Genomic DNA, 26,066 nt, shown 5'->3' with positions numbered 1-26,066 from the left:
ATAAAAAAAAAAAAAAAAAAAAAAAAAAAAAAAAAAAAAAAAAAAGGTTAAGGCATTAGACTGTCAGAACTCTTCGAGAAAGACTTTTATACTTGCCCCAACTCCAGCTTTCTTCAATAGCTGTCTTTTCATGTGAGTATTACTTGTTCCACCCCTGAGTATCCTGAAAGGGTTTTGCACAGGCTTGGTGTTGGGAGCATGGGGCAGAAATCATGGCATCTTGCACAATGAAGCGGGGAAGAAAGGCTCTGCTGCCTGCACAGTCTGCCAAAAACCAGAGGATCTCCCTCTGCCAGCCCTTGCTGGAGGAAGATTTCAGTCCTCACAACTGGAATGAAACCAACAAAATAGGGAATAAAAACAGTTCTGTGCATACCTTTGTTGACTTTATTGTTCTGGTCTTCAAGAGATGGGGCATGGAATCCCTTTCTGTCTTCTGCCATCAGTCCTAACAAATACTATGTGATGATGGTCTGTAAATGGTTAATTTATTTTCTCAAATTTCACCATTGGACTGATTCATATAAATAATTTAAAGCACGTAAAACATTTTGTTTGTTTGTTTGTTTGTTTTTAAATAACTCTCTGCTAAGATAAGGGTTTGGGTTTTCTATTAATTCCTGTGCATTCTTGTATCTGGCATGTATTTACACAACTTTTTTCTCAGTGTTCAAATTTTAGAGCCTGATTGCTACATATGGAGTTCACAGGGAAAAACAATCTCCTAGTTAGATTCCATGTTTAATTTGCAGTTCAAATTTGCAGTGCATCCCTTTCTTGGAATCACATGTCCCTAACGCAGTGAATTTGTACCTTATTCAGGGATCAGGCCCCCACAGAACTTCCTGGGACTAGAACAAGTATTTTCGTATTAGCATGTGACATTGCTGCCAGGGTATGAAGAGAGAATTTCTCTATTGAACTTGATGGCTCCAAAATTCCCATTTGATTAGCTGGCCAGGAGTCAAATTTTCAAGGGAAGGCCACAGCTGTTTCAGAAGTGAGTGGACCAGTTCTCCATAAATGTCTTTCCTTTTATATCCCTGGACATGAAGCAAAACCTCACTATTTGAGAAGTTTCCAACAACTGCCTTCTACGAACCTTAGATTAGAAATTTTTCTTTAAGTTACAAAAACATCATTGTTTTTCATTTTGAACCTATTCTCTCTGGTTCAACCTAATGTATTTGGCTTATCTAGTACTTGCAAACTGAAAACAACCTGGAATCAGCCATGGGCAGGTCTTCCTAATGTGAGATGTTGTATAACACACTGGCAAAAAGTTATTCCAGCCCTAGAGACAACCTAGATCTGTTGTTAAATACAATCCTAAAGATGAACATATGAGGCAGTAGGAGGGTTATTGGCCAACACCATACAATACCATATAAAACAGGCCAGGCTGGTTTTGGCTTGGCAGTAACTTACCTTTTGTCTCAGGTTTGTAGTGCTGGGCTGCAGCTATACAGTAAGAGACACTTATTTGCTCTCACATTTGTTGATATGATGTTATTCTGATTGTATCCTGGCAGGAGATTGTTAGGAAGCATTTGGGAGCCTACTGAACAAACCTTTTTATTTTTCCCTTGTGCTGGCTTGCTCCAGGAGCAGTGAATGGGTAAATGAAGGGCAGAAAAGACCCATTGAAAAAAGTAGCGTGGTAAAAGAAGACAGCTAAAAGAAAGACAGCTTTTTTTAAAACCACTCCCACCCAGCAATGCTGTTTCTTGGACCTTCAGCTTCATCTGCTTCTTACACTTTATCTTGCCAAATATGCTTACCTTGCAAAACTACCCCAGCTTTGGAATGAAGGTGTCAGCAGCTGCAAGACCCCTGAGGGTATTATTATCTTATTTCCTGTCTGTCTGCTATGTTTAAACATATGCCATACTGGAAAGGTCGTTTTTCTAGTGTGACTCTGGGGTACACTTAATGATAGTCCTGTTACTGACTGACCTCTTGTACCTACAGAAATTAAACATCTTGGCCAAGTTTTCATTGCTTGAATCTGTGCCAAAGCCTTTTTATGCATAACTTGATCGCTTTAAAACAATGGTGTGGAGCGAGCTTCAGTCACTTGATGCCAAGGGGCCTCCCTGATTTTTGCAAAAGAATCCAAAATTCATAACCACCATGGGTACAGCAAAAGAAAATGTGTTTGTGCAGACCTTTGTTGGCAGTGTCATCTGCTTGCTAGGTACATCCTTCCTGGAGAAGGCTGCAACCTTGGAACTGTGGATGAAAACACATTATCTGTGGCCAGAGCTTACCATCAGAAGCATAACCTTAGCTTTCAAAATAAGGGATTTACTTTTCAAGTATTTATATTGTTGAAATAGAAGTAAATTAGATCATGTTGCAGTGTTGGCTTTAGCAACTTGCACTTACTCCCATCATGTTTAGTCTTTAAATGTAGCTGAAAATCATGCTAATTCTAGAGTGGAGCTATGTTTATGCAACACTGGCTATTAACATTTCACAGTATCTGGCAACACGGGCTTTTCTGATTAGATTCAGCCTTGCTGAACAGGAATGTTTGTATCATTTAAGAGCAATTTTTTTTGCACTGCCTGTATTCTGTATCTTCTCCTCAGACATGGGGATGATGACAGGTAATGCCTCAAAAGATAACCTTCCACCATATACCCTCTGTCTACAGTAAGTTCTGTAGATGTTGCACATGAATTTCATCAGGAAAATTCATCATGGCATGTTACCGACTTCATTTATCCATTCCATTTGATACAACTACTAAAAATAGCTCTTCTTAGATGAGAGAATCCTTTCCTCTCATGTGTGCCAGTCTGCAGGATCCAGTGCTGTAACTACTTTCACAAAACCAAGAACTCACGAGATGGATGGGCTGCATGCACCTACTAACAAAATGTGAAACTATCCTCCAAGAACATTCTGATAATTAAAAAAATCCTTACGATAGATGTCAATTAAAATGAAAAGAGCAGGGATTCCAGACACCCCTTCATACTTATCTCCTCCTCTTCTTCACTGTTTCCATTTTATTTGTCAGATAAGCTTTCTACCAGCAAATTCATTTCACCTCTTTGTAGGTATTATTTTTTCCTCTTCTTTAATTTGCATATTTTAGATTACACTGTCATTCCATGATAGAACATTTCTACTTATTTCTAGGCATTTTCTGTATTTTTATTACTGGTGATCATGTGCCTGTTGCACACACGTTCATATTTAAATGAATATTTAAACCTATTCATCATTGATATGATTGGAACCAAGTTCTGCATCAACAGATAGCTTAGGACTGGTCTTAGTGCATTTGATAAGAAGGGGCAGGCCCAATGTTTTGTAATTATTACAAAACTTTTTGCATACACTGGGATTTTGTTGATATCTGCATTAGAAAAAGTAAACGACTGAACGTGACCTAGCTTCTCACCACTAGAAATGTTTTTTCTTACATCATGACTGAAGGCTCTACTGACAGGAGACCACAAAAAAGTTTGCAGAACCTAAGCTTGTGGTTTGACCTTGGCTCCAAGGCAGGTGTCCTGTGTAGTAGGAGAGGAACAATGGGCCAGACTGTAGTTTGCTGGGCAAAGACACATAAGGACAAGGACAGATAGACAGATGGCAAAATAGTTCTTTTATCCAGTCCTTCCTTTATATGTTCACAGCCATGTTGTAGAATACAAGAAGTGTTGAGAAACAGCTGCAAAAAAACAGAGCAGCCCAAGCTTTCTTCAGAGGTCGTACTGAGCAGGCCAACAGTTTTGCAAAAGTAGGTGGGCTTGGTGCAAGTATGAAGAAGGTACATCTAACAGAGTTACAAGGTCACACAGATATCTCCGAATATTTAAGCTGCAGCTGCTGCCAGAATTTTTTTTTCTTCCTATGTAATTCCACAAGTGGTATTATAGTTTTGTGCATAGGATAGTGCCACTCGCCACTTGTCTGTCCTTATTTCAAAATAACAAAGAATACCCTTATCCTTACTTTACTTATCACGGAATAAAAGTGTCCACCTGGGATGTCTTACATATTGTCAGATTTCCTCTGGTTCATTTTCTCAGTGGAGCCGAGTCCTAAAACTGTCACTGAAGAAGAGCAGGATGCTAGGATGTCCTGGGGATGCTACTCCTGTCTGCAGAAGCGATTGCCAGCTCAGAAAAAATCCAGACCATTACACAAACCATTGTCAGCAATGGAGCACCATATTCAGCAATTTAGGGAAGATAAGCAAGGCAATAGAAAAGAATCCAAAAAAGCAACAAAGATGGTTAGACACATGGTTGTGCATTTCACAAGCAATGAGCTTTCTTAAAATAACATGGAAGGAAGAAAGAAAAGCCAGAAAATTATATATCAGCAGTACTATTTCTAAAAATAATGGTTTTCAAACTTTTCCATGAGGCATTAACAGCTCTTTAAGGGATAATCTTTATTGCTTTGTAATATACAAAGCAATAAACAGCTGCTGAGATTGATTAATAGCCAAAGCAAAGTTGAGGCATGTAATCAATCTAAAAAGCCATTTATTGTGAGTATACTACAAAGCAATAGAGATTATTGCTGTTGCACAACAAACCATAACAGAGAAAACACACACACACACACACACAAAGAGCAGAACCAGTTGTTTTCTTTTCAAAAGGCTCTCAGTGCTATGCTGCCTTTTTCCTGGGCTTTCAAACAGCAGTCTTGTTGACCAAGAAAGGCCACTGGCATCACAGCAAGCAATGTGCCCAATACACCCAAGGATCAAATTTGCCTTTTTCACATCCCTTAACATTTGAAGCCAGTGGCTAACTTCCATATCCAGGCACAACTTACATATCCATGTTTCTGAATTGATGACCTTGCAACTTATGACAGAAATTTATTTTAGTTCAGAAGGGCACAAGCTTGCAATTTGCACGATTAAATTTCACTCTGTTTCTATTACTCTAGCTCCCAAGGTTATTCAGGTCTTCCTGTATCATATTGCCATCCCTTTCCATATCAATGATGTCTCTCACTTTTGGGTCATCAGCAAATTTCATTAACAAAGTCCATCTTCCTATTTTAAGGCAATGAATAAAAATATGACTGAAGATATATCCTCTTAGTAAAATACCACCCAAGTCAGCATCACAATAGTGGGAACAGAATTCTTCAATTTCATGTTTGTAGGAAATACAGTTCAGCTCTGTAAGAATTACCTTTCAGATCTTAGTGGATCTAAACTTTCCAAATTGTTGTCTTCTAAATTCTGAACAATCTCATACCTACAATTACCTAATATTTAATAAGTTACTTAAAATATTATGTTTGTAATTCCATGTACAAACCTCTTTACAGCTACAAAAATTTGGAGTGTAAGGATTGTACTTATGGTGTGGTGGCGATTTTTTTTTTAAGCATTTCACTCTGTTTGTTAAAAAAATTGTTTTGTTTTGAAGTTCTTTTACCTTGTGGTCAATCTTAATCTCTAGCCAGTCATATTTAATTTCTTTCCACTTTCATACTATTCCAGAAAAGCACAGCTTCCCTGGAGATGATCCCTACACCTAAGATCACATTCTCTGTGAATTCCTTACCTTTTGGGGTTTCAAAGTTCAAATTTCCTCATTTCTCCACTTTGGATGGTCATATCATTCTTCCTGCAAGAAACATTGGGTAGAGATTCATGGCCATGTTAGCCGTTCCCCACTTTACATCTTCTTTCACTTGGAGAGTTTGGTGTCAGCAAACTCAAAGAAAATATTTTAATAATTGTCGTTGATATTCCTTCCCCCCCATCAGTATGTTATTTGCAGAATGATTGTCACTGCAGTTCATGATCTTTCATAAAAACCCTGCAGAAAATGTTTCATTTATAATAACCTAGCTGAAGCTTGTATCCATCTCAGCTGCATTTAACGCTACATTTGTGTTGCTGATTGAGAAGAGTGAAAATCTCATTTTTTTTTCTGTGAGACTGAAAATGGCCTCTTGTTATCATTTAGCAGAGAATGACCTCCTGGAAGCTCCGTTTGCTGCATCTGCACAATACTGCTGGGAGGGAACTGCTGGTAGAGAAGAGGAAATACAGCAAAGCTGGACAGTAGCACCACAGCCCAGAAAGAAGTGCTGCAGTGCCAAAATAACTGGAAATGCAAAGTCCTGTGCAGATCAACTGCTGAACGTCAACACTTCATGCTTGCAGAACTTCTGCTCAAGCAAGGCCAGCAAAGAGAGCATACAGGAGGTGACATGCAGGTTTCTGAGGACATTTGTTGGCCTAGATGTGGCTAGGAGGAGGGCAGTTGGGCTTTCCCCTTGCCTCTTGTGCTGCTGCCCTGCCCTATCCACCAGGATGTTTGCACACCCAGCGCCCTGATGCCGTGTGCCTGGCCACCACTGCTGCTGCTGGCCTTGTTTGAACTAGAAAGTTTTCCTGGCAGTTCTGCTGGCATGTGCTACAGACATAGCGGAGTTGGCAAGATGCACTCAAATTTGGCTGTTTTTTAAAGACGCAATATGTCCTCAGAGCATCAGGCTTTTATCAGCAGAAGCAGCCTGGCATTATGGGAGGCTCACCCAGAACACCTTGTGCCGCATTCGTTAGATTGCCTTCTGGTGATTTCTTGTAGCATATTGTGGAGCTGCCATTGTATACTGTGAGATACCATCAGTCACATCATAAAATCTGTGTAAATATTGGGTCAGATTTTCAAAAAAATCTTCTGTTTTGTGCAATAACCTATTTTTACATGTGTTGTTTTCCCATCTTGCAGATTTGTCATTGCCAGAACCCCAGACTGTATCAAACAGCAGAGCTCTCTTGTTCATTTAGGGCAGATGAAAGGATTCTTTCTTATCTAAAGAGCAGCCTAAAGTATTGGGTACTGGGGACAAGTAGAACACGTAGAGACAATGAATGGTAGCTAACTATTTGTAGTAAGTGTTTGCTAAACTACTTTACAAGAACGAATTGTCGTTTCAAGCCATGCTGTGAGCACTGTAAGAGAGAAAAATTCAGGGCTGGATGTTAAATTTGTGCCAGCACATTCACCCTGAGTTAAGAGTTGCTTAAAGAGGAGACAGCAGAGAACTAGGTGGTGCCAGCTTTCTGGAAAGCTGTGCTGATGTGGGCATTTTGGCATTACCTGGGGAGTTCCGTCTCCAGTGAGGTACATAAAGTTAAGTATTTCCTGCTGCACGGTCTTTTCATGCAGGGTAATGTACTGGAAATAAGAGATGAACCTGTTACAATGGGCTTTGCTAACTGTGGTGGAACGGTAAATAAGGTTTATGTCCAATTCTGCTCCATCTTGTTTGGAATATATAAAATGAAAGCAGTATTTCTCCATGGTGATCTCTCTAGACAGTGTTTTATATCAACGTTGCTTGGGAGAAAGCCCATGCTTGCCTCCCCATCTATCCTGTTGTCATTAGTGGTGCTACAGAGCCAGCTCTGGCAAGAGAGACAAGGCAGCTCTGGTTGGAAAGCTATAGGTAAAAACAAAACACTGTAACTGGAAAAAATAACAGAAATATGCACAAACCACAGAACTCTGAAAATTATTACTCTCTTGAAAAAAACATGAAGGGTTTCACAGGGTCCCCCCACATGCTGAGTGGAGCTTTGTCCCATTTCCCAGATTCAGTGCAAAGACAGTGATAGGGCTTTGATTTTCCCCATATTTCCAGATATTACAGACAAGTGCCTTCCTTAGATAGCCATCGTACATGTAGGATACATAGATGGCTGGAAAATTCATAGAGCTTAGAGACTGTATACGTATTTAGAAATTAGAGGACTACTAATCCTCTACTACTAGGACTACTAGAGGACTAATGCAGTCATTGGTCCCAGCCTACAAGGGTTCATGAGGGGTAGGTCCTGCCTAACAAATTTGATTTCCTTTTATGATAAGATTACCCATCTAGTTGATGAAGGGAAACCAGCTGATGTGATCTTTTTGGACTTCAGCAAAGCTTTTGACACGGTTTCCCATGGTATCCTACTGGACAAAATGTCCAGCATACAGCTAAACAAAAACATCAGACGGGTGAGCAATTGGCTGACGGGCAGGGCTCAAAGGGTTGTAGTAAATGGGGCCACATCAGGCTGGCGGATGGTCACGAGTGGGGTCCCTCAGGGCTCCATTTTAGGGCCAGTGCTCTTCAATGCTTTTACAAACGATTTGGATGTAGGACTAGAAGGTGTTCTGAGCAAATTTGCTGACGACACCAAACTTGGAGGAGTTGTAGACTCGGCTGAGGGTGGAAAGGCCTTGCAGAGAGATCTGAAGAGACTGGAGAGCTGGGTGATCACCAACCGCATGAAGTTTAACAAAAGCAAGTGCCGGGTCCTGCACCTGGGACGGGGAAACCCTGGCTATACGTACAGACTGGGCGACGAGACGCTGGAGAGCAGCCCCGCAGAGAGGGATCTGGGGGTTGTGGTTGACAGCAAGTTGAATAGGAGCCAGCAGTATGCCCTGGCAGCCAGGAGGGCCAACCATATCCTGGGGTGTATCAAGCACGGCATTGCTAGTCGGTCGAGAGTCACTTTACTCGGTGCTCGTGCAGCCTCTCCTCGAGTACTGTGTGCAGTTCTGGGCACCACAGTCCAAAAAGGGCTTGGAGAGTTGTCCAGAGGAGGGCAACGGGCTCTGGGCACTTGGAGAGTGTCCAGAGGAGGGCAACGAAGACGGTGAAGGGCCTAGAGGGGAAGACATATGAGGAGCGGCTGAGGTCGCTGGGCCTGTTCAGCCTGGAGAAGAGGAGGCTGAGGGGAGACCTCATCGCAGTCTACAACTTCCTCGCAAGGGGGAGTGGAGAGGCAGGTGCTGACCTATTCTCCGTAATCACCAGTGATAGGGCCTGCGGGAATGGTGTTAAGCTGAGGCAGGGGAGGTATAGGCTGCATATCAGGAAGAGGTTCTTCACCGAGAGGGTGGTCGCACACTGGAACAGGCTCCCCAGGGAAGTAGTCACTGCACCAAGACAGTCTGAATTTAAGAAGCGATTGGACTGTGCACTTAGTCACATGGTCTACAATTTTGTGCGGTGCCAGGAGTTGGACCTGAGGATCCTTATGGGTCCCTTCCAACTCAGGATATTCTATGATTCTATGATTCTATAAATGCTGTAGTCAGAGGTCATGGGGCTAGATTTTGGAAAGTCCTGCATAAAAAAGAGATCTCAGAAAAGAAAATTTAAATAACATTCATGTCAAGAAAAGGAGTTCTGATTGCTCCATTCTTTATCTGTCATGACTAGACAGATGAGAATCTATGATGGCAATTTTGTCTTTAAGGTCATTTTCTTTTTTTTTTTATTTCTTTTATTATTATTATTATTTTTTAACAGGCTCTCTACTAATTTTGCTCACAGAATGACTGAGAGAAATATGACCCTTGCGAACCTTTTGTAGTTAATTCATTAGGTCAACTCTAACCACTAAGCTCCTTGTCAGGTTATTTCTACTAGTGATAAGGAGCAATCAACCTTAAAACACTGAAGACAGGTAGATGAGCCTATTCCACAAGGTCTCTTGGCTCCACCCTTGTTAAGTGAAATCTGCCAGGTGTGGATCATTTGACCTTTGCTATATAGGAAGCATGAGGAGTGAAGAGGAAAGTGCCTCCCCTGGGGGGAGTTTGAGGTGTGTGTTGTCTAGGATGCCTTTCTCTTGTGGTGAAATGGGCTCAGTGCTCCCCAGGAGGCTGCTTTTTCTTCATGTTTTCTACCATCTCTATGAAATAGTTTTAAAGACTCCATGAGCTAGTGATGTCGGTGGTGCCTTCTCAGTATGGCAGAACCCTGGTGGTACTCCTTCCCTGCGAAGCAGTTGGGAAGTGAATCAAGTTCACAAGCTGGCATGTAAGTATACCTGGGTTTTATGGATGTTTAATGTTAAGATCTGGTCCCCAGATCGAAGCTCTCAGTCAAGGCAGTGGGACTTCATACTGAATAAGGGGGATGCTTTGGTACGGCTTTCCAGGTCAGGTCGCTTTAAAATTCGCCTTGCCGCTGACAACATAATTGCTATGCAAGTTGTCTCATGGAGACCAAGTTCTGTGCTGCTCAGCATATCTTAAGCCGCACTTGGGATCTCAAGCTCTCATCTCAGCTTGACTGGCTCCGAAAGTTGGAAGTATGCTGAAAATAGTAAACCATGTGTTCCACACACTTCTGCCCTAATGTCTAATCGGTGGTGGTGGTTTGCTAAGGAGTGTTTGCACTGATAGGAATATGTTGAAAGAGTTTTGTGGCAATGCAATGTAGTTTTGGAAGTTGTCCTGCCTTTCTGTACATCCTCCTCCCTTCATTGAGAGGAGACATGAAGAAGTTTAAAGCTACGAATCGTTTATGCAGAACATGAGCCCCGCAAAGTAAGGGTAGCTGTTCATCTTGGAGGGGATACGTTTGAATCCAAAACTCATCTGTAGGACCGAAGCAAGACATTAAGCTCTTTATGTTACTAGGAACGTGAGTTTTTCTGCCTGGAACATGATTCAACAGAGCAGCCAACCATTTCTTGAGCTTTGAAGATGCTGAAATGGACCCTGGGTTAAAAAGAATCACTTCTCAGCCTGTCTCTAAAAACAGTTGCTTAGGGCTACAATCTGAGTTTCCTTTCTGTTATGTGAAGATCCAAAGAGACTCACCCTCCCTTTTCAGTTGAGTTTGGTGCTGCCTAGTCTTCAGATTTCCAGTACTCAGTAGTGTACCTCAGACTGTCCTATGTTGAGAGGGATTGCACTCCCCTGAAATAATATGGGAATCCCCTTTTTCTGTCTCGGGGGGGAATGGTGTAAGGCACTTCTAAAGCATTGCAGATTGTGGTTGTTGTCAATGGCCATGTAAATTAAGGCCACGCAAGTACTTTCTACTGTTTCATCTTCCCTTTCATTTGTAGTCTGGTTACTCCTAAGTATTTGGTGAATATTTGGTGAAATGTCCTAAGAAAACATTACTTGTTAATATCAACAGCTTTTTTTTTCCAAGTCTGCCAGTAGTGGACAAGGTAGAAAGAAATGCTTTTGTCTTTCCTTCTTGTGAAGGTAGAGGCAGTGCCAACTTAACGGTGACTGAGGCTCTGCAACGATGCAAGTCTATCTTAACTACTTCAAATTCAGCGATGCAACCTGAGTTTCCATTAATTAACTTCCAAGGATTCAACCAACTTAAAGCTTTTGGACAATGACAATTATCTGCAAACATTCCTACGGGTTTATTTTTTTCATTTACACTTGTTTGCTATCTCCATCTCATGCAAAGCAGACGGCTGGTTTGCTTCTCTCTTCTCTGGAAACGTACACTAGGAACCGGTGTTAGAATCAGAATCCTGATCTAAGAGCACAATGAAAAATGTTGCACTCCCAGGTGGAAATTGGAGAGGAAAACGGTCATGCATACGTCAGAGTAGCACTCAAACAGCTGATTACACCTTTTCTCACACCTTAACAGATGCTTACACCTTTTGAGGGAAAACTTTAAACCCGAGAAGCAACAGGTAGTTTCTACGTTTCCCTTGGGGATAGTGTACTTGCTTCTATACAAAGAGTTCAAAAGTGTAAAGCCATGTAGTCAGTCATACAACCAAGCAACCTCGCATGGCATTACATGTCCCATCACCCCCCCCCCCCCCCCCCCCAGACAGAGCAAGCCCTGAATGCAAGACTGGGCAAGTAAATCATGCCAACCTGTAAAACTACCTTGTAAATACGTTACTTTGTGGCAGGTTTTTTGGCACTTTGTGGGGCTTAACTGTGCGTCAGTGAGAAGAATGTCTTCTGGTGTGAATTGAAATTATACCTCTATGCCCAAATGTCCCTTTTTTCTGGGGGGGGGGGGGGGGGGGGGGTTAATTTTTTTTGGAACCCCGAGGGAGTTGCAAAATAATAAAATTTCAGTGAAGGAAAAGTTTCTTCTCTTAATTTTTGTCATTGTTGGTTTTCTTTTCTGTACGGTCTTAAAAGGAAGGTCACATTTTCTGGCCTTTGGCAGATTGTGAGCATGTGGGACCGCTTCACATTGCGTAGACCATATTTGTGTGAAACGATAATATCATACCTATGGTGCGCTGCAGGCTCAAAAGCACCCTATGCCTCAGGTGCTGTTTTATGCCTTTGCTTTTGTTACTACATCCTTGTAAGTCTTCAAAAGGGAAATGAAACTATCCTAGACAGAAGAAACACCAACTAGGAGAAACTTCAGTTGTTAGGGCCTGAATTTTCACAGAAACCAAAGGCAGGCATCTTACTGACTTGAAGCAAGGGGCTTTAATCTATCCTGGTTTGGTTACTAATGAAGGAGCGTGAAAGAGACACACCTCCTTGCCTCTGAAGAGGAGGTAAAGGAACGGCTAGAGCAAGGAACACAAAAATCAGTGGCACCAGACTAATAGGTGGCTGTATCTGAGCTTGGAGACTGCAACACAGAATCACCTAGGTTGGAAGAGACCTCCAAGATCACCGAGTCCAACCTCTGACTTAACACTAACAAGTCCTCCACTAAGCCGTATCACTAAGCTCTACATCTAAACATCTTCTAAAGACCTCCAGCTCGGGATATTCTATGATTCTACTATATAGATAGCCACACATGTAACCTGAGTACCTGAACAATGAGTCTGATAAGGTAAGGACACAGCACCTGTGGTTTGCGGGCAGGCTGTATACAAGGAGTAAGTGCAGTGTGTCCTGGATACATCCATTTTATCACATATGCACAGATATTCTGCTCAGCATGCACAGACGGTCTGGCAGGACTGTGTATGTGCTGTGCTGCACATGGACTGATACTTCTCTTAGATTTCCTGGATAAAAATCAGGAAGTCCAAGTTCTACAGAACCATATACTGAAAATATATACTCTTTTTTTTTTCAGTGTTGATAAAAATCATCTACATCAATCTGGTTTTGTTCCAATGATGCTGCGTTTTATTGGTAAGCATGTTCTGCAAATGATGAAAATGCTCACTCACTGCTTTGCAAAAGCCTTGTTTCTGCTCTGTGAAAGTTCTGGTTTTGACTTCTTGGACTTTTGCCCAATACTGACATTTCATTACTCTTAATATATACTCCCCTGTCCCTCCCACCAGCAGCTGGTAGATACAATTTGACAGGAGAAGGAGTTAGGAGGAAAGGCAAGAAATGCTGATTTAGAAACTTTGACAAAGTAAACCCAATCACTATGTTAATGTACCAGCCCCATTACAGTGAATTCCCTTCCTGAATTAGCTACCTGCATTCAGGGAGCTTCGTAAGCATTTCCTTATCTCAGCAGTTTTGACTCTACCCATGTCTCCCTTCCCGAGAATCTCTCCTGTTTTAGCCTCTTCTTGGTGTCCTTCACTACAAGCTTATGTGGCTGCTGAGTGCAGTATCCCAGCTCAGTGTGCTGTCTGTAATGAATGCACAACCGTAATGAGGAGTACACAACAAGATGGTCATAAAAGGAACACCTTGGGGGGCTAAATTTAAGGCTGCGTTTTGTGGGAATACAAACAGCCTTTTGTTTTTCTTCCCCTGGCACTTGTTCTTTTCTCTGCTTTTAGGCTTTCCATTGGACTGTGGCCTCCGCAATCTTCACAGTTTCCCTCTGTATCTATTTATTCTCATAAAAAAGGCTATTTCTCCAAGTAACCCTTCCTGCTCTGGCTATGGAAATTTGTGTCTCAAACTGTATAGCAGCACCAAAGTCATGTAGAATCCCATCCATCTATTCAGGCAAAAGGGTGAACTAGAAGAAAATCAGATATTTTGGTAACATGCCAGGGATTTCCAGTCATTGGCAGAGGCAGCACAATTAACAGGAAATCAACAAAAGCACTCATTGATGAAGGAACAATCGCATAGTGGGTATAGTAAGCTCATAGGGTGGCTCACAGTGTTTGGTTGGTATAAGAAGTCCTTGCATGCCTTGTGTCAGCAGAAACATACTGACCACAGGGTATTTCGCTGGGGAAGCTAGCATAACTTCACCAGGAAAGCTCAGGTTTTCATTACAGGGCTAAACTTGAGGGCATCAAGCGCTGCCAACAGGGTAAGGTGCAGAGGTTGCAGGATGCTGGCAGAGGGACCAAATCACACTGAGCAATGCAAGCCAGAGAGCGTTAATTGCAATTTCCAAATTTGTAAATTTCAGCCAAATCTGAATAGGATTTTAAGGAATAATAATAATAATAAATACACCCATCACAATAACAGAATATTTAAGGTTGGAAGGGAGTTCTGGAGATCATCTAGTCCAACACCCCTTCTCAAGCAAGTCAACTACAGCAGGTTGTTCAGAGGATTTTCCAGTCAGGTTTTGAGTATCTCCAAGACAGAGACCCCACAACCTGTCTGAGTAACTTGTTACAGTGTTTGACCACCTTCACCATAAAAATTTGCTCTTATGTTTAAATTGTGTCTACCAGGACCCCTAGTTCTTTTTCTGCCAAGCTGCTTTCCAGCCAGTTGGCCACCTGCACATACTGGTGCACGGAGTTGGTCCTCCCCATGCATGGGACTTTACATTTCCCTTTGTTGAACTTCTTGAGATATAGTTCAGCCTGTTACTCCAGCCTGTCTGGGCCCCTCTGAACAGCAGCACAACCATCGGGTGTATCAGCTATTCCTCATAGTTTGGTATCATTGGCAAACTGCTGAGGGTGCACATGGCTGCAGACTGGCCACCAGCTGAATTTCACAATCCTGATTACAACCCTTTAGCTCAGCAGTTCAGACATTTTTCAGTTCAGCTCACTATCCTCTTGACTAGCCTGTACTTCCTCAGTTTGTCTAGGAGGGATGTAATGGGAGGCAGTTGAAAGCCATACTTAACATACTCTGCTCTCCCCTCATCCACCAAGCCAGTCGTCTCATCGTACAACCAGTGGTCGTTACCCCTGACAAATTTCCCCTACTGCACAGACATTCATAAAACTGTTTGATTTAAACTTATTAAGCTACCTAGCATAGGGGTTGTTTCTAACCTGTCTTTGTAATGAGTTACAAGTGGTAGGAAACAGATCTTATTTAACACCACATACCAGATGGTCTACGCAAAGCTGAACACAATAGGAATATTTTTTTTTTTGTCCAGATCAGAGGTGGGTCTCTTTTGTTTTGAAAAAAAAAAAAGAGAGAGAGAAGAAATAGTGAGAGAGGGATTGCATTGCTGCTTGTGTTGCTGAAATTGCACTGGAGGCTGCTCTTACAGGTTGGCAACAAGAAGTGGCAAGTATGATCAATGAACATTTGGTATGCAAAGTGTCTAACAAATAATTCCGAATTGCATTGAAATATAGGCTGTGTATGCTTTGATATCCAGGTAAATTTTATTTCTAGATATATTTAAGTTAGCCATTTCTAGATACATTTAAGTTAGCCAAACTGAAAATGAGACTGGACACCAACACAAAATCCCTTTTGTGATTTTCACACCTAAAAAATGAAGTAATTTCAATGAACATGACATAATTGAATACTTTTGTGTTTTCCAATTAGTTAGACAGAACTACTCAAAACACATTGTTTTTACCTCAGCAATCTGTTCAGCAAATACTGACTTGCCTAGACCTAGTTGGTTTATATGTTTTGATGGTACCTCCATCCTAAAGCCGTGTTATTGCAAACAAGGAGATTTAATTAGGTATTCACATTAAAAAGAGGTGCTGAGAGAGTTTGTTTAATAAAAAGCCAGAGAAATCGGATTTAAGTGGGAAAGTTGCAACAGTTGAGACACGGCAGAAAAACAGCACAAAAGAAATATTTGCTATAATTGCCAAAGCTCAAAAATGAATACAAAATTAACTCTTCAATTGTTGACCTAGAAAATAGGGAGAGGAGAAATAATGTGCATATGAAAAGGATTAAAGAAGAAGCCAAGAAGGAAGGCTTAGTGGGTTTAACTGGGTGGATTTAAAAATTGTTTAAAGAATGATGAGATGATAATGGTAAAAAGAGATCCAAACTAGCTTTACCAGGAAACAGATCTACTGATTTTTCTGTGAAACTTCATTTGTATTATCTCAACAAAAGAAATGTTCAGAATAAAATAACAGAGAATGAGCTAACTGTGAATGATCTGGAAATAGCATGCACACAAAAATGCACAAATGCACATAGTCATTCTTTGGGCGGTTAAGGAAGAATACAAAATGAAAAGCAAGTAGAATACTAACAAGGTTTTCATTACTTCTGAGGTATCAAACTTGGCTGTAGAAGAAAGAGGGCTAGATGTTTAATAATTAGAGATAAGGCAGAAACTGGGAGAGATGATGGCAAATGTAATGTAAACCTGGTGGAGTTACACATGGCTATCCCTTTACTGCTATCATATGGCTGTCAGAATTATAACAGAAACGGCAAGAGGATTTTTTTTTCTAGAATAAAGGGGCATAACAGGCTTACAATGATATTCAAAAAGATGAACTAAATTAATATCTACAGTGTTCTTTTCTAACATGAGAAAGTAGAAGTTATGTCAATAAGCAATTAACAAAAGGAAATCTAAGTCAGTAAAGTATGTGTGTATATACATGTGTTATATATATATCACATGTATGTGTATGTACATGTACTATCTATAGGACTTAAACTTTATATAACTAATTTATTTGGAGAGAGATGTTTTCAGATATATCTGAAGGTTGTTCAACAGGAACCAAGGAAGAACCTTGATCAGATGGAACTATACTTGAGTTTTTTTTTCTATTGTTCAGAGATAATAACCACCCTTGTATAGCAGTTTTTAGATAAATTTCAAATGCATTCAGACAGAGATAGAGAACAAAGACTGTTCTTGTCAGTCATGAACAACCCACTTGCCGCAACAGGCCTGTCTTTGTTGTTGTTACATGTCTGGAGATTTTCTGATAGGGGCTCTCATCACATTACCCATCCCACTAGCAGAGGGCACGAAGGAGCTGTTTGAGTGCCCAATGTGGCTGGTAAATGGGGTCTGGCCTGGAAGCAGCTTGAGGGACACAGTTTGAGGGACCCCCTTGTGCCACCATGTGTGCCTGCACACGTGCATGTCCAGCAAAGCTCTCCAGCCTCTGGGGTCATGCAGCAGGCCAACGGAGCTTTGCTGTATGCGCATGGGGACATGTATAGCAAAGATCTGCCATGAAAGAATGATATGAACCTGGTTATTTCCTGGCCTCCCCGAGAAAAAGATGTGATGTGATAGTGCTTCGGCCTGACAGGAAGCTGGTGAAGATGAGCACCTCCAGCGTGTGCGTGACTGGTGGTTTTGTGGCTGCAGCTACCCAGTGCTTTATCCCCGTTGTGACCAACACATGTAACCACTGTCTTTCACTGTAGGAGTTTTAACATCAATGGTTTAAATCAGTAAACCTGAGTTTGAAGAGAAGGCAGGGAACAGGACACACCCAACGCTCCCACTTTACCAAAACAAGTAACTCTTGTCAACCCTATGCTTGCACTAAGCTCTAAGCATGAGCCAGAACAAGCTCAGCTAAGCACCTGCCGCCTGAAATCCACCACCCTCGGGCCGATAACACAGCAGGACCCCTCCGCGAGGGCTCAGGCAGACAGCACCCACGGCCACCGCCGCCCCCTGAGGCCCGCCGCCATTTCCCCACCCAGCTCCCCTCAACCCTCCCGTTCCGCCCTGCGCACGCGCAGCCTCCTTCAAACCCTCCCTCTCCGCCATGCTCCGCAGGTGCCGCGGCTCCGCGCGCGGTTGCCATGGGGACCGGCGGCGTCCGGGGCTGGCGGCTGTGGTGAGCGGGCGGGGGGGGCGACACGACTCCATTTCTCCTAGTTTTGTTCCCTTTTTTTATCCCATAAAGTCTTTCCCGGCTTCACAGCCTCACCCGGCTGAGAGCGTGGCAGGTGTGGTTGATGAGTTGCCGGATGGTTTGGGAGGTATTGTTTAAAATTATGCCTAATAATAATAATTATTACTTCGCTCCTCCTGTTAAGGCTGCGTTGGGGTGCTGTTTGTGGTGTAGGCTTACTCGGGCAGGCAGCCTCTGGATCCGGGTGCTGGCAAGCTGAGCACACACAGCATGAGGTTTCTTCTGCCAGAGGCAGGCTTTGCGAGCCGCGTGGCAAAACCTGCTGCATTGCCAGGTTTTCGTCAAAGGTGGGCTTTTGAGCAATTTTGGGTCTCTTCTTCCAGATTTGATTAATATCTGCTGAAGGTTATTCCTTTACTGAAGTGCTTTGCTGCTGCTATAAGCCTGAAGCTGCTGCAGGATGCAACACTGTGCTGAGGGATTGCTGAGGTAGCTCGGTGAGTAAGTATGCTAGCGATTAAATGGTGCTGCTGTTGAGATCTGAGACGGGATAGTGGTCAGCGTGGTGCTGCGGCTGATGTAATCAGCCACGCTTTGCTCATGTGCTTGCTAAGCCGGGGTGAGTGCTGCCAGGGTGCAGTTATCTTCTGGAGACAGCTGGGACTGAGCTGGGGTTCTCTGAACCATGCTCTGTTGAGCTGGGGTTCTCTGATCCTCTACTGATATCTACTGTACAGTAAAGGCAAGACCTCTGGGAGAGGTGGGAAGAAAAGGCAAGAGACCGAGTGTAGTTTTTCAGAGACCGGTGTAATACGCTTTTGCCTTCCAGTAGATAGACAGGGAGGAGCTTGTCATCTGTCGTTTAGTTAGAAAAGGGTATAAGTAGAGTTTGTGAAAAAGAGTTTATATAGGTAATCTTACAATTACAAAAACAGTCAGAAATACAGTCTTGTAAAAAACAACAAAGAAATGAAAACCAAGGATAAAAGCAGCTGGTGCAGTCGTTCTCGTTCCTTCATTCTATATTTATTTCTACTACTTGCATTCGTTTGTTGCACCTTATTTCAAATTGTTCTCTGGTGTTGCAATAGAATGATTTGGGTACCTTATGCTCATCAAAGTCAAGAAAGCTTCAGGTGACTGGGAGGGTTTTTCCTTAAATGTGGATCTGGGTAGTTGTTTTCTTGGAAGAGAACAGACGTAACATAGCTGGTGGGACTTAGTGCTTCTGGGGTGCGGGACACCGGAGAACAGGTGAAACTTCTTTCTTGAGTGCTGCTGCAGCAGAGCAATCCCCTGATGCTTAAACATTTCAGCCTTAGGCATTATAAAATAGAGGGTACAGATCTTTCTCTGTCTGCCTTTTGAGAAAGAAACAGTAGTCGTGTTGTCTGTGGTGGCACGCCGTGATGGCACGGCAGCCAGGCTCATTCAGGTAAAGAATTACCATGGTTCCTAATTGCTTGCAAAAAAGAGTAAGCTTTCTTACCCTATCATGTGTGTACTTCTGATATTTTATGACACTGCTTGCCTCTTTCTCTGTGCTCTATTACATTTTCTGGCTAATGGGGTATCAATTAGTAATATATTCATATCCTATCACTACTCTAGTTTGGAACGCACATAACAGTACAGTATGCCACAATTAGGAAGTGTTACTGCTCTAGGGGGGGCAGTGATAAGTCTTAAGTTGTCCTTGCTGCTGCCTGGCAGCCCCTGCTCCCCACTCAGTGACTGACAGCAGAGACCATGCTGGCAGCAGCAGGAGAAGGTGATGTGCCACAATAGCAATGCACACCTGAGCTCAGTCAAGCATTCAGAATAGACCATAGGTTCCCTTTGCAGCATTAATTATTAAAACTTTATTCTTAATGGATTGGAAGGTTGATTAAGACAGCAGCCAAATGGTAGGGCTTGCTAATTAAGCTGATGGAAGAAAAGCTCTGTTACTAGAGAAAATGGAAGACATAAGAGGTGAAGACAAATGAAAAGTTATTATAATGGAGGTTTGGTCTTAACTACAACTGGCAAATGAATGTAGTTCTAGGACAGACAATCTGCAGTTGACAGTAGAATTAACAAAGAACTTAGGCCAGTTGTGTCAGAGATGGTGCCAATCCACTGAAACACTTCATATCTCTCAGGTAGCTCCTTAGTTTAATTATGGAGAGCATATGCACAAATCCCATAAAATACACGTTCCAAAGTCGGAGCACAGAGATTTCAAGAACTAAAGAAAATTACGTTCTTTAGATATTAATGTAAGATGTTAACATTTATATTAAAATTAGTCAAGATGTCTGGAAATACATAGACCATAAAAAAAAAAAGTGAATTATTTTGCATCTTTGATCTGTAGAATCATGTGGACTATGTTTTAGTATTTCCCTGTATTGATGGTGAGAACCATATTGGATATATGGCCTACACAGAAGACCTTCAACTTACAGGTCAAAATCTCCACTCTGGGTAGCTGGGAAAATAGGGAAAGGTAATTTACCCTCTGTGTTCAGTGAGAAATGGCTGTATAATTGCACCAAATAGACTGCTGCAGTGGAATTGCTTACTGAACTCTCTTGAATCATCAGAGAGGGAAGAGTGGGAATTGTAGCCAAATTCAGTTTCAGTTACAGTGAGGGAAAGTAATGTATCAATGGTAACAGGAGAGATTAAAAACACTGACAGGTTCAGGCTCCTGATTTGTTCCTGTGCTTTGCATTTCCGCATTGGTGCGCTCTCCTTAACATCCAGTTTTACCTTGTGTAGTTCAGCTGAAAGGAGTGGATCGTGTTAATTAGAGATTGTGCCAGCATGTACAGGCTCTGAAAGAAAGAACAGAAGGGGCAGCTGGAAATTTAAAACTGCAGAATACAAAGAGGTGGACTAAGAAACTGGAGAGATAGGACTTTTGCTCCGTAGTTTAGAAATAACCAAGATGGTAGCATCTGATCTACTGTCAGTTCATTGTCATAAACTGTGTGAGAGCACAGAATTTACCAGATACCAGTCTGAGTCAAAGGCGGTGCAGAAACATATGTTTATGTTTACGTAAGTTTGAAAAACAATTGGAGTTTTGGATGGTTTAAGGCTCACAAGGAGTTTGCTGCAAAATGACAAGGATGATATCTACAGAGAACTGCACCAGGATAGTGATTGATTTTGGGGGGGCTGGGGCTTGAGAAACTGATGAAGCAAGTCTTCCACTGCTCACTGTGTTTGTTAGAAGATGCAGCAGGTCAGAACTCTGGAAGTTTGGGTTGATTTATCTTATGTCAGTGTTACCTATGTTTGCATGTGCTTGGGGGCGGGTTGTGAGGAATTTCTCTCAGGAAAAAAAAAAATATATTGCCTTGCCTCTGCTTATCTTATTGACAATATCTCTTTCACTTATCAGGAAGCTGCCCTTGGTAAAGTCAATAACTTATATTGGTTATTTCCAATGAGCTTAGGAAATCAAGTATCTCTCTGGAGCATATTACTGAATTCCTGTTTTGATTACTACAAGTATTCAGGTGTTAAGAAACAAATTTTCTTTAGTATTGGAGAGTACCGTGTTTGGCCAAGAAAGCACAGTGGTACTGAGCATGCTGTTTGTTTATCTCCTGCTAAAAATAAATAAATAAATAAATAAATAAATAAATAAAGGTCCTCCACCTCAGATGCTTTCTGCTCTTCTTCAGTATTTTCCCACAGAAATGAGAAATAAGGAGGGAAACTGTATTGGTAAGTCCTTATTTTCTACCACGTCATCACTCTCTCAGACTTTTTTTCTAATATCCTTTTGTAGTACATAAAGGAAGAAAAAATATTAATGCATTAATAATTTGTAACTTAAAACTAACATTACATTCTGTGTTGTCTTTATAGGTTTTATAGGTTTTACAGCATTCTTCCTGTACACTACTTTGCAGAGGAATGCAAGCTTCAAAGAATAAAAACACAGAAAAGCCAGAACCATTCTACAGGCTTTCAGTGCCGAAGCAGAAGACCAGTTCTGAGATTATAAATGAAGCCAGAAATGTTCTACGAACACTAAGAACTCAGAGGCCATTTACACCTACAGAGAATCAAAGGAAACTTTTTGGATCTGGATCCTCACTAGCTCCTCAAAATAGACCTCCTTCAGTTTTTAGGTACAGTGACTAAGATTTTTCAAATATTCTTTAACAGCAAGAGATCTCATTCTCAAATTGTGTTTCTGGTGATTTTTTTTTCCTGTGTTAGTCTGTATTTCTAATCGCATCCTTCACCTTATTCAAATAATATTTACTGTTGTTGTAAATCTACATGTCCCAGAAGTTCCTGTGAATTAGAGCTAGAAGAAGCAGTTGTTACACTAGTTCTGTATGCAAAGAAGAGTATAAGAAAATGGTTTCTAACACTACTTTTTCTTAAGACAATATTTTAAAAATTGAAATAGTTTTCAGCTTTTCCTTAGAAACTGTGAAAGCATGCTTATTTCCACATAGTGTTTGCACGCCAAATCTTTTTTAGAGCTTTTTCAGATCTTTTTATATTTAAAATTAAAATTAAGTTCTGTTTAAAACTGAGTATTTTTATAGTACTTAAATTACTTCTTACATATCTATATATGGCTTTGTTACCTATCATAATTCAGAGTTCAATAGCTTTGGTTAGGATTTTTTTTATATTGTTCCCCCCCCCCCTCCCCCCCCCCCCCCTTTTTTTACATCCATCTCCCCAGTCCTTTTTCAGAATTGTCATACCTGGGGAGCTCTAACAACTGTAGAGAGGAGATACCAGCTGTATTTGTAATGTTGAGTGTGAGGCCTGCCAGAAAGGATGCTAAACCGTGTTTAAATGGTGATAGGAGTAAGTCAGTGGCCATGCTGTTTTCAAGCACTCTACATGTCTTATATTCCACTCTGCATAGTGTTGTGTTCTTACAGAAGGTAGGAACCTGGGAGTGACTTGGCTGTTTATTGGTGACCAGGTGATAAGATAGCTCAGGCTGACATCCAGGCTTGTTCAATCTGTGCTACAGCAAAGAGCACGCTCATGCCTTTACAAACCTGATTTTTCTGCCCTGCAGTCTGCAGTGTTTTGCAGTATGTGTCAGACAGCTTTGGTGCTAACCACAGTTGGGTTTGTGTGTGAATTTAGGCTTACATTAGAGAATTGTTGTAGGTGTATATGAAATACACTGTATCATAGCACATGTACAGGCAGTCTTGTAATTCTTCTCCCCTGATGCTACTGAATAGCCAGATGTTGAAGTTAAATAGCATTCATCAAAGAAGAGTGGTGGTGTAGAAGTGCTCTGTTACCCTTCCTTTCTTTATCCTTTTCTATATAGTCATTGATGAAGGACAGAAGCATGCAATTTAAAATAAATAAAACAATACACAAATGTAACCACTGCTTTGTTCATTTCATGTTTCTTTATCCTAGTGTTCATGCTTCCAGTTTTGATTTGGCTGAATCAAGACCAGTTTCTGGTATTCGTCTTAGCCCACTGGATTATGTGAGTACTTTGGATGTGACTCTATGCAATGCTGACATGGAAAATATATGAATTTATGTAGTGCAACACAGTGGTAAGAAAGGATATTGTTGAAATAGGTTGGGGAGAAAAATAAGTCTTTCATAATGTTAGTCCAAGACTTATAAAGTCAGTTATGTCCTTTATTTTTCTCCAAAAATAAAGCTTAAAATAACTTATACTGTTTAAATGTTTCTGTATTGCATTATAATTATAAGTGACATTAACAAGAGTTAGAAGACGGAAACTTGAGTCAGCTTTCTTGTTTAAGATGACTAAAATACCAAAAGGTCACAAGCATCAACATGAGCCAACAATGTGCCCTTGCTGCAAAAAAGGTTAATGGCATTCTGGGCTGCTTTAGGGGGAGTGTTGCTAGCAGGCTGAGGGAGGTGATCCTTCCCCTCTACTGAGTGAGGTTGCATTTGGAATGCAAGGGCCAGTTCTGGGCTCCCCAGCACAATAGTGATACAGAGCAACTGGAGAGTTGGTGGCCCATTAGGGGCTACAGACATGGTGAAGGGTTTGGAGCATCTCTCCTATGAGGAAAGGCTGAGAGAGCTGGGACAGCTCAGCGTAGAGAAGAGGAGGCTCAGGGGGATCTCAGCAATGTACATAAATAGCTAAAGGGAGGGTGCAATGAAGATGGTGCCAGGCTCTTTTCAGTGGTGCCCAGTGCCCGGACCAGAGGCAATGGGCACAAAGTATAACGCAGGAGGCTCCCTCTGAGCACTGGGCAGCACTCCTGTGCTGTGTGGGTGATGGAGCACAGGCACAGGTTGCCCAGAGAGCCTCCCCTCTTGGGGATCCTCAAAAGCCACCTGGACATGGTCCTAGGCAAGCAGCTCTGGTTGTCCCTGCTTGAGCAGGGGTTGGAGCAGGTGGCCTCCAGGGGTCCCTGCCTACTTCAGCCATCCTGTGATCAATAATTTGAAAGTAATTTAATTAATGGTGTTTTGTATGTGACTTACACATATATAAAGTGTAATTGATTGTCATTTATTTAAAAATTGGGTAGAAGTACTTGTAAAAACCCCCTTTTCTCCTTCTGTCAAAATTTTGAATTATTTTCATTTTATGAGTGTATTTACTCTGTACATTTTTATATTTAATCTTTAAATACAAGATTGTCACAGTCATTGTTTAATATCAGAGAGAACAGAGTATGCTAGAACAGTTAAGTGTGCTTGCTGTATATACTATTCCTTCAGTACAGCAATCTAAATGTGGCATTCTTTGTGAAGTTAGGCAAGAAAAACTATTTTCAAGAAATGTCATACCTTATATATAGATTAAATATATCTATATTTGGATTTAAGTGTTGGTGTTCTTTTTTTGTTTAGCTTGTGTGTGAGTTGGGGGAGGGCACTCAATGCAGCTTCTTTACTGTTAAGACAAATGCAAAAAACCTGCCTTTCTCACTTTACCAACAGAGACAAGTTAGTACACTGTAAATGTAGAGCTTGAATTAGTTGTGGGCAGTGGGTCTCAGCTCTTACTTATCTTCAGTTAATGCCAGGGAGGGCTCCAGAGGATCAAACTGAAGACTTCCAAATAAATTGTTTATTATAAGAAAATTGGTTGCAAATCCAGATATTAGAGGGTGACATGTTTATGTAAGGCACAAAAAATTGTTTTGACGTTCAAAGTGTTGGTCACATCCTCTAAGATGTGAGATACTGACAAATAAAATGAGAACTTGCAAGTTTCTGGATCTGCATGATTTGTCACAGTGTGATAGGAAGTGGTATATATGATATGAACAAGTTTGAAGTGTTTTGAAAATACTACTTTAGCACTCAAAAACAAATCATAAAGAACAGTTGTGCCTCTAGAATTGCTAGCAAAAGTCTTTGGCAGAACATTCTTGTAATAAATAAGTGCACTGCAGATGATGTTAAATAAGTATTGCTGAGGGAAACAAATAATTCCAAGTTTCAATTGCTTTGCTGAGCAAGTTAGTTGGTTAATTTTTGTTTTTTTGTACCCTTGAAAGTTTGCTTTTAAATGTCGTTCTGTGGTGATTTTGGTATAAGTGGTCTGGCTTGTTCAGTGGAGTGTTATCATTAGATTTTGGATATGTTCTCTTAATGAGCAAACCCAAATAACTCTTACCTGTTCTATTCTGAACTTATCTCTTTATATAAATCATTTGTATTTTTTTTTAATTGCTTAAATGAAAATGAAATTGTTCTTTTATTAAAACTTCTTCTTTATCTTTGTGACAGAAGCCAGTACTAGTCACTTGTGCAAAAGATGAAGATCGTTCCATTTCCCTTCCAAAGCCTGCTGTGGATGCTGCGGAGGCTAGAAAAATCAGTAGTGCTCGGGCACACTTATTTAGAAGAACTTCTCAGGGAAATGTCTTTCCTGCTAAAATGGTTCCTCCTGATCAGAGTAAGTATCTCATTTCCTATATATTAAAACCCATCATGATGTTATCATTAGTTACATTAATTATTATATTAAAGAACTTTCAAGTCCTTTTAGAGTAAGTTTTAAAAATACTAAATGGCTTAAAAGCAATTTTGATAATGTGATTTCCAAAAAAATGATACTGGCTTTCACTTCTGAAAATAAATTGGAAGCTTCTCAAGTGCCTTTGTTTCCTACACGTTTTTAAGTAATGGTGTTTTTTGTTTCTTTTTCTGAAAGCTTTCTTCAGTGAGTAAAATTAACAGCAAATGCAGAAATGTTTAAAGAGATAACAAGATGGCATCATCTAAGGAGATTCTCTGATGGATTCTGGAGCATAAAAGGAAGAGTAAATAGGAGTGATATGTCTTGACAGGCCTCCAGCTACTTCCTATTTGTTGTTAAGTTTCATTAGTGGAGACTTAATAAAGGTCACTA

The 26,066-nt window shown here is 41.1% G+C and overlaps 1 protein-coding gene across 8 annotated transcripts in view; it reads left to right on the top strand.

Annotated features, from left to right (window-relative positions):
• Positions 1-18,067: 18,067 nt before the first annotated feature.
• Positions 18,068-26,066, top strand: part of ARMC2 (armadillo repeat containing 2) — a 67,071-nt gene continuing 59,072 nt past the window's right edge. For 4 of the 8 annotated variants that reach the window (XM_035321694.1, XM_035321696.1, XM_035321692.1 and 1 more), the window contains exons 1-5: positions 18,068-18,207; positions 21,587-21,843; positions 23,123-23,195; positions 25,442-25,610; positions 25,869-25,877. In XM_035321694.1, the coding sequence (XP_035177585.1) occupies positions 21,626-21,843; positions 23,123-23,195; positions 25,442-25,610; positions 25,869-25,877 (469 nt within the window). In that variant the 5' untranslated portion in view covers positions 18,068-18,207; positions 21,587-21,625. Of the gene's footprint in view, positions 18,208-18,435; positions 18,484-18,751; positions 18,847-21,586; positions 21,844-23,122; positions 23,196-25,441; positions 25,611-25,868; positions 25,878-26,066 lie in introns of those variants that run through there. The other 4 variants (XM_035321695.1, XM_035321693.1, XM_035321690.1 and 1 more) reach the window with 3 other exon arrangements.

The sequence above is a fragment of the Oxyura jamaicensis genome, chromosome 3, assembly GCF_011077185.1.
Source record: "Oxyura jamaicensis isolate SHBP4307 breed ruddy duck chromosome 3, BPBGC_Ojam_1.0, whole genome shotgun sequence".
Lineage (NCBI taxonomy): Eukaryota > Metazoa > Chordata > Aves > Anseriformes > Anatidae > Oxyura > Oxyura jamaicensis.
The sequence above is the reverse complement of the archived record's forward strand: the minus strand, read 5'-3'. Positions and strand labels throughout refer to the sequence as shown.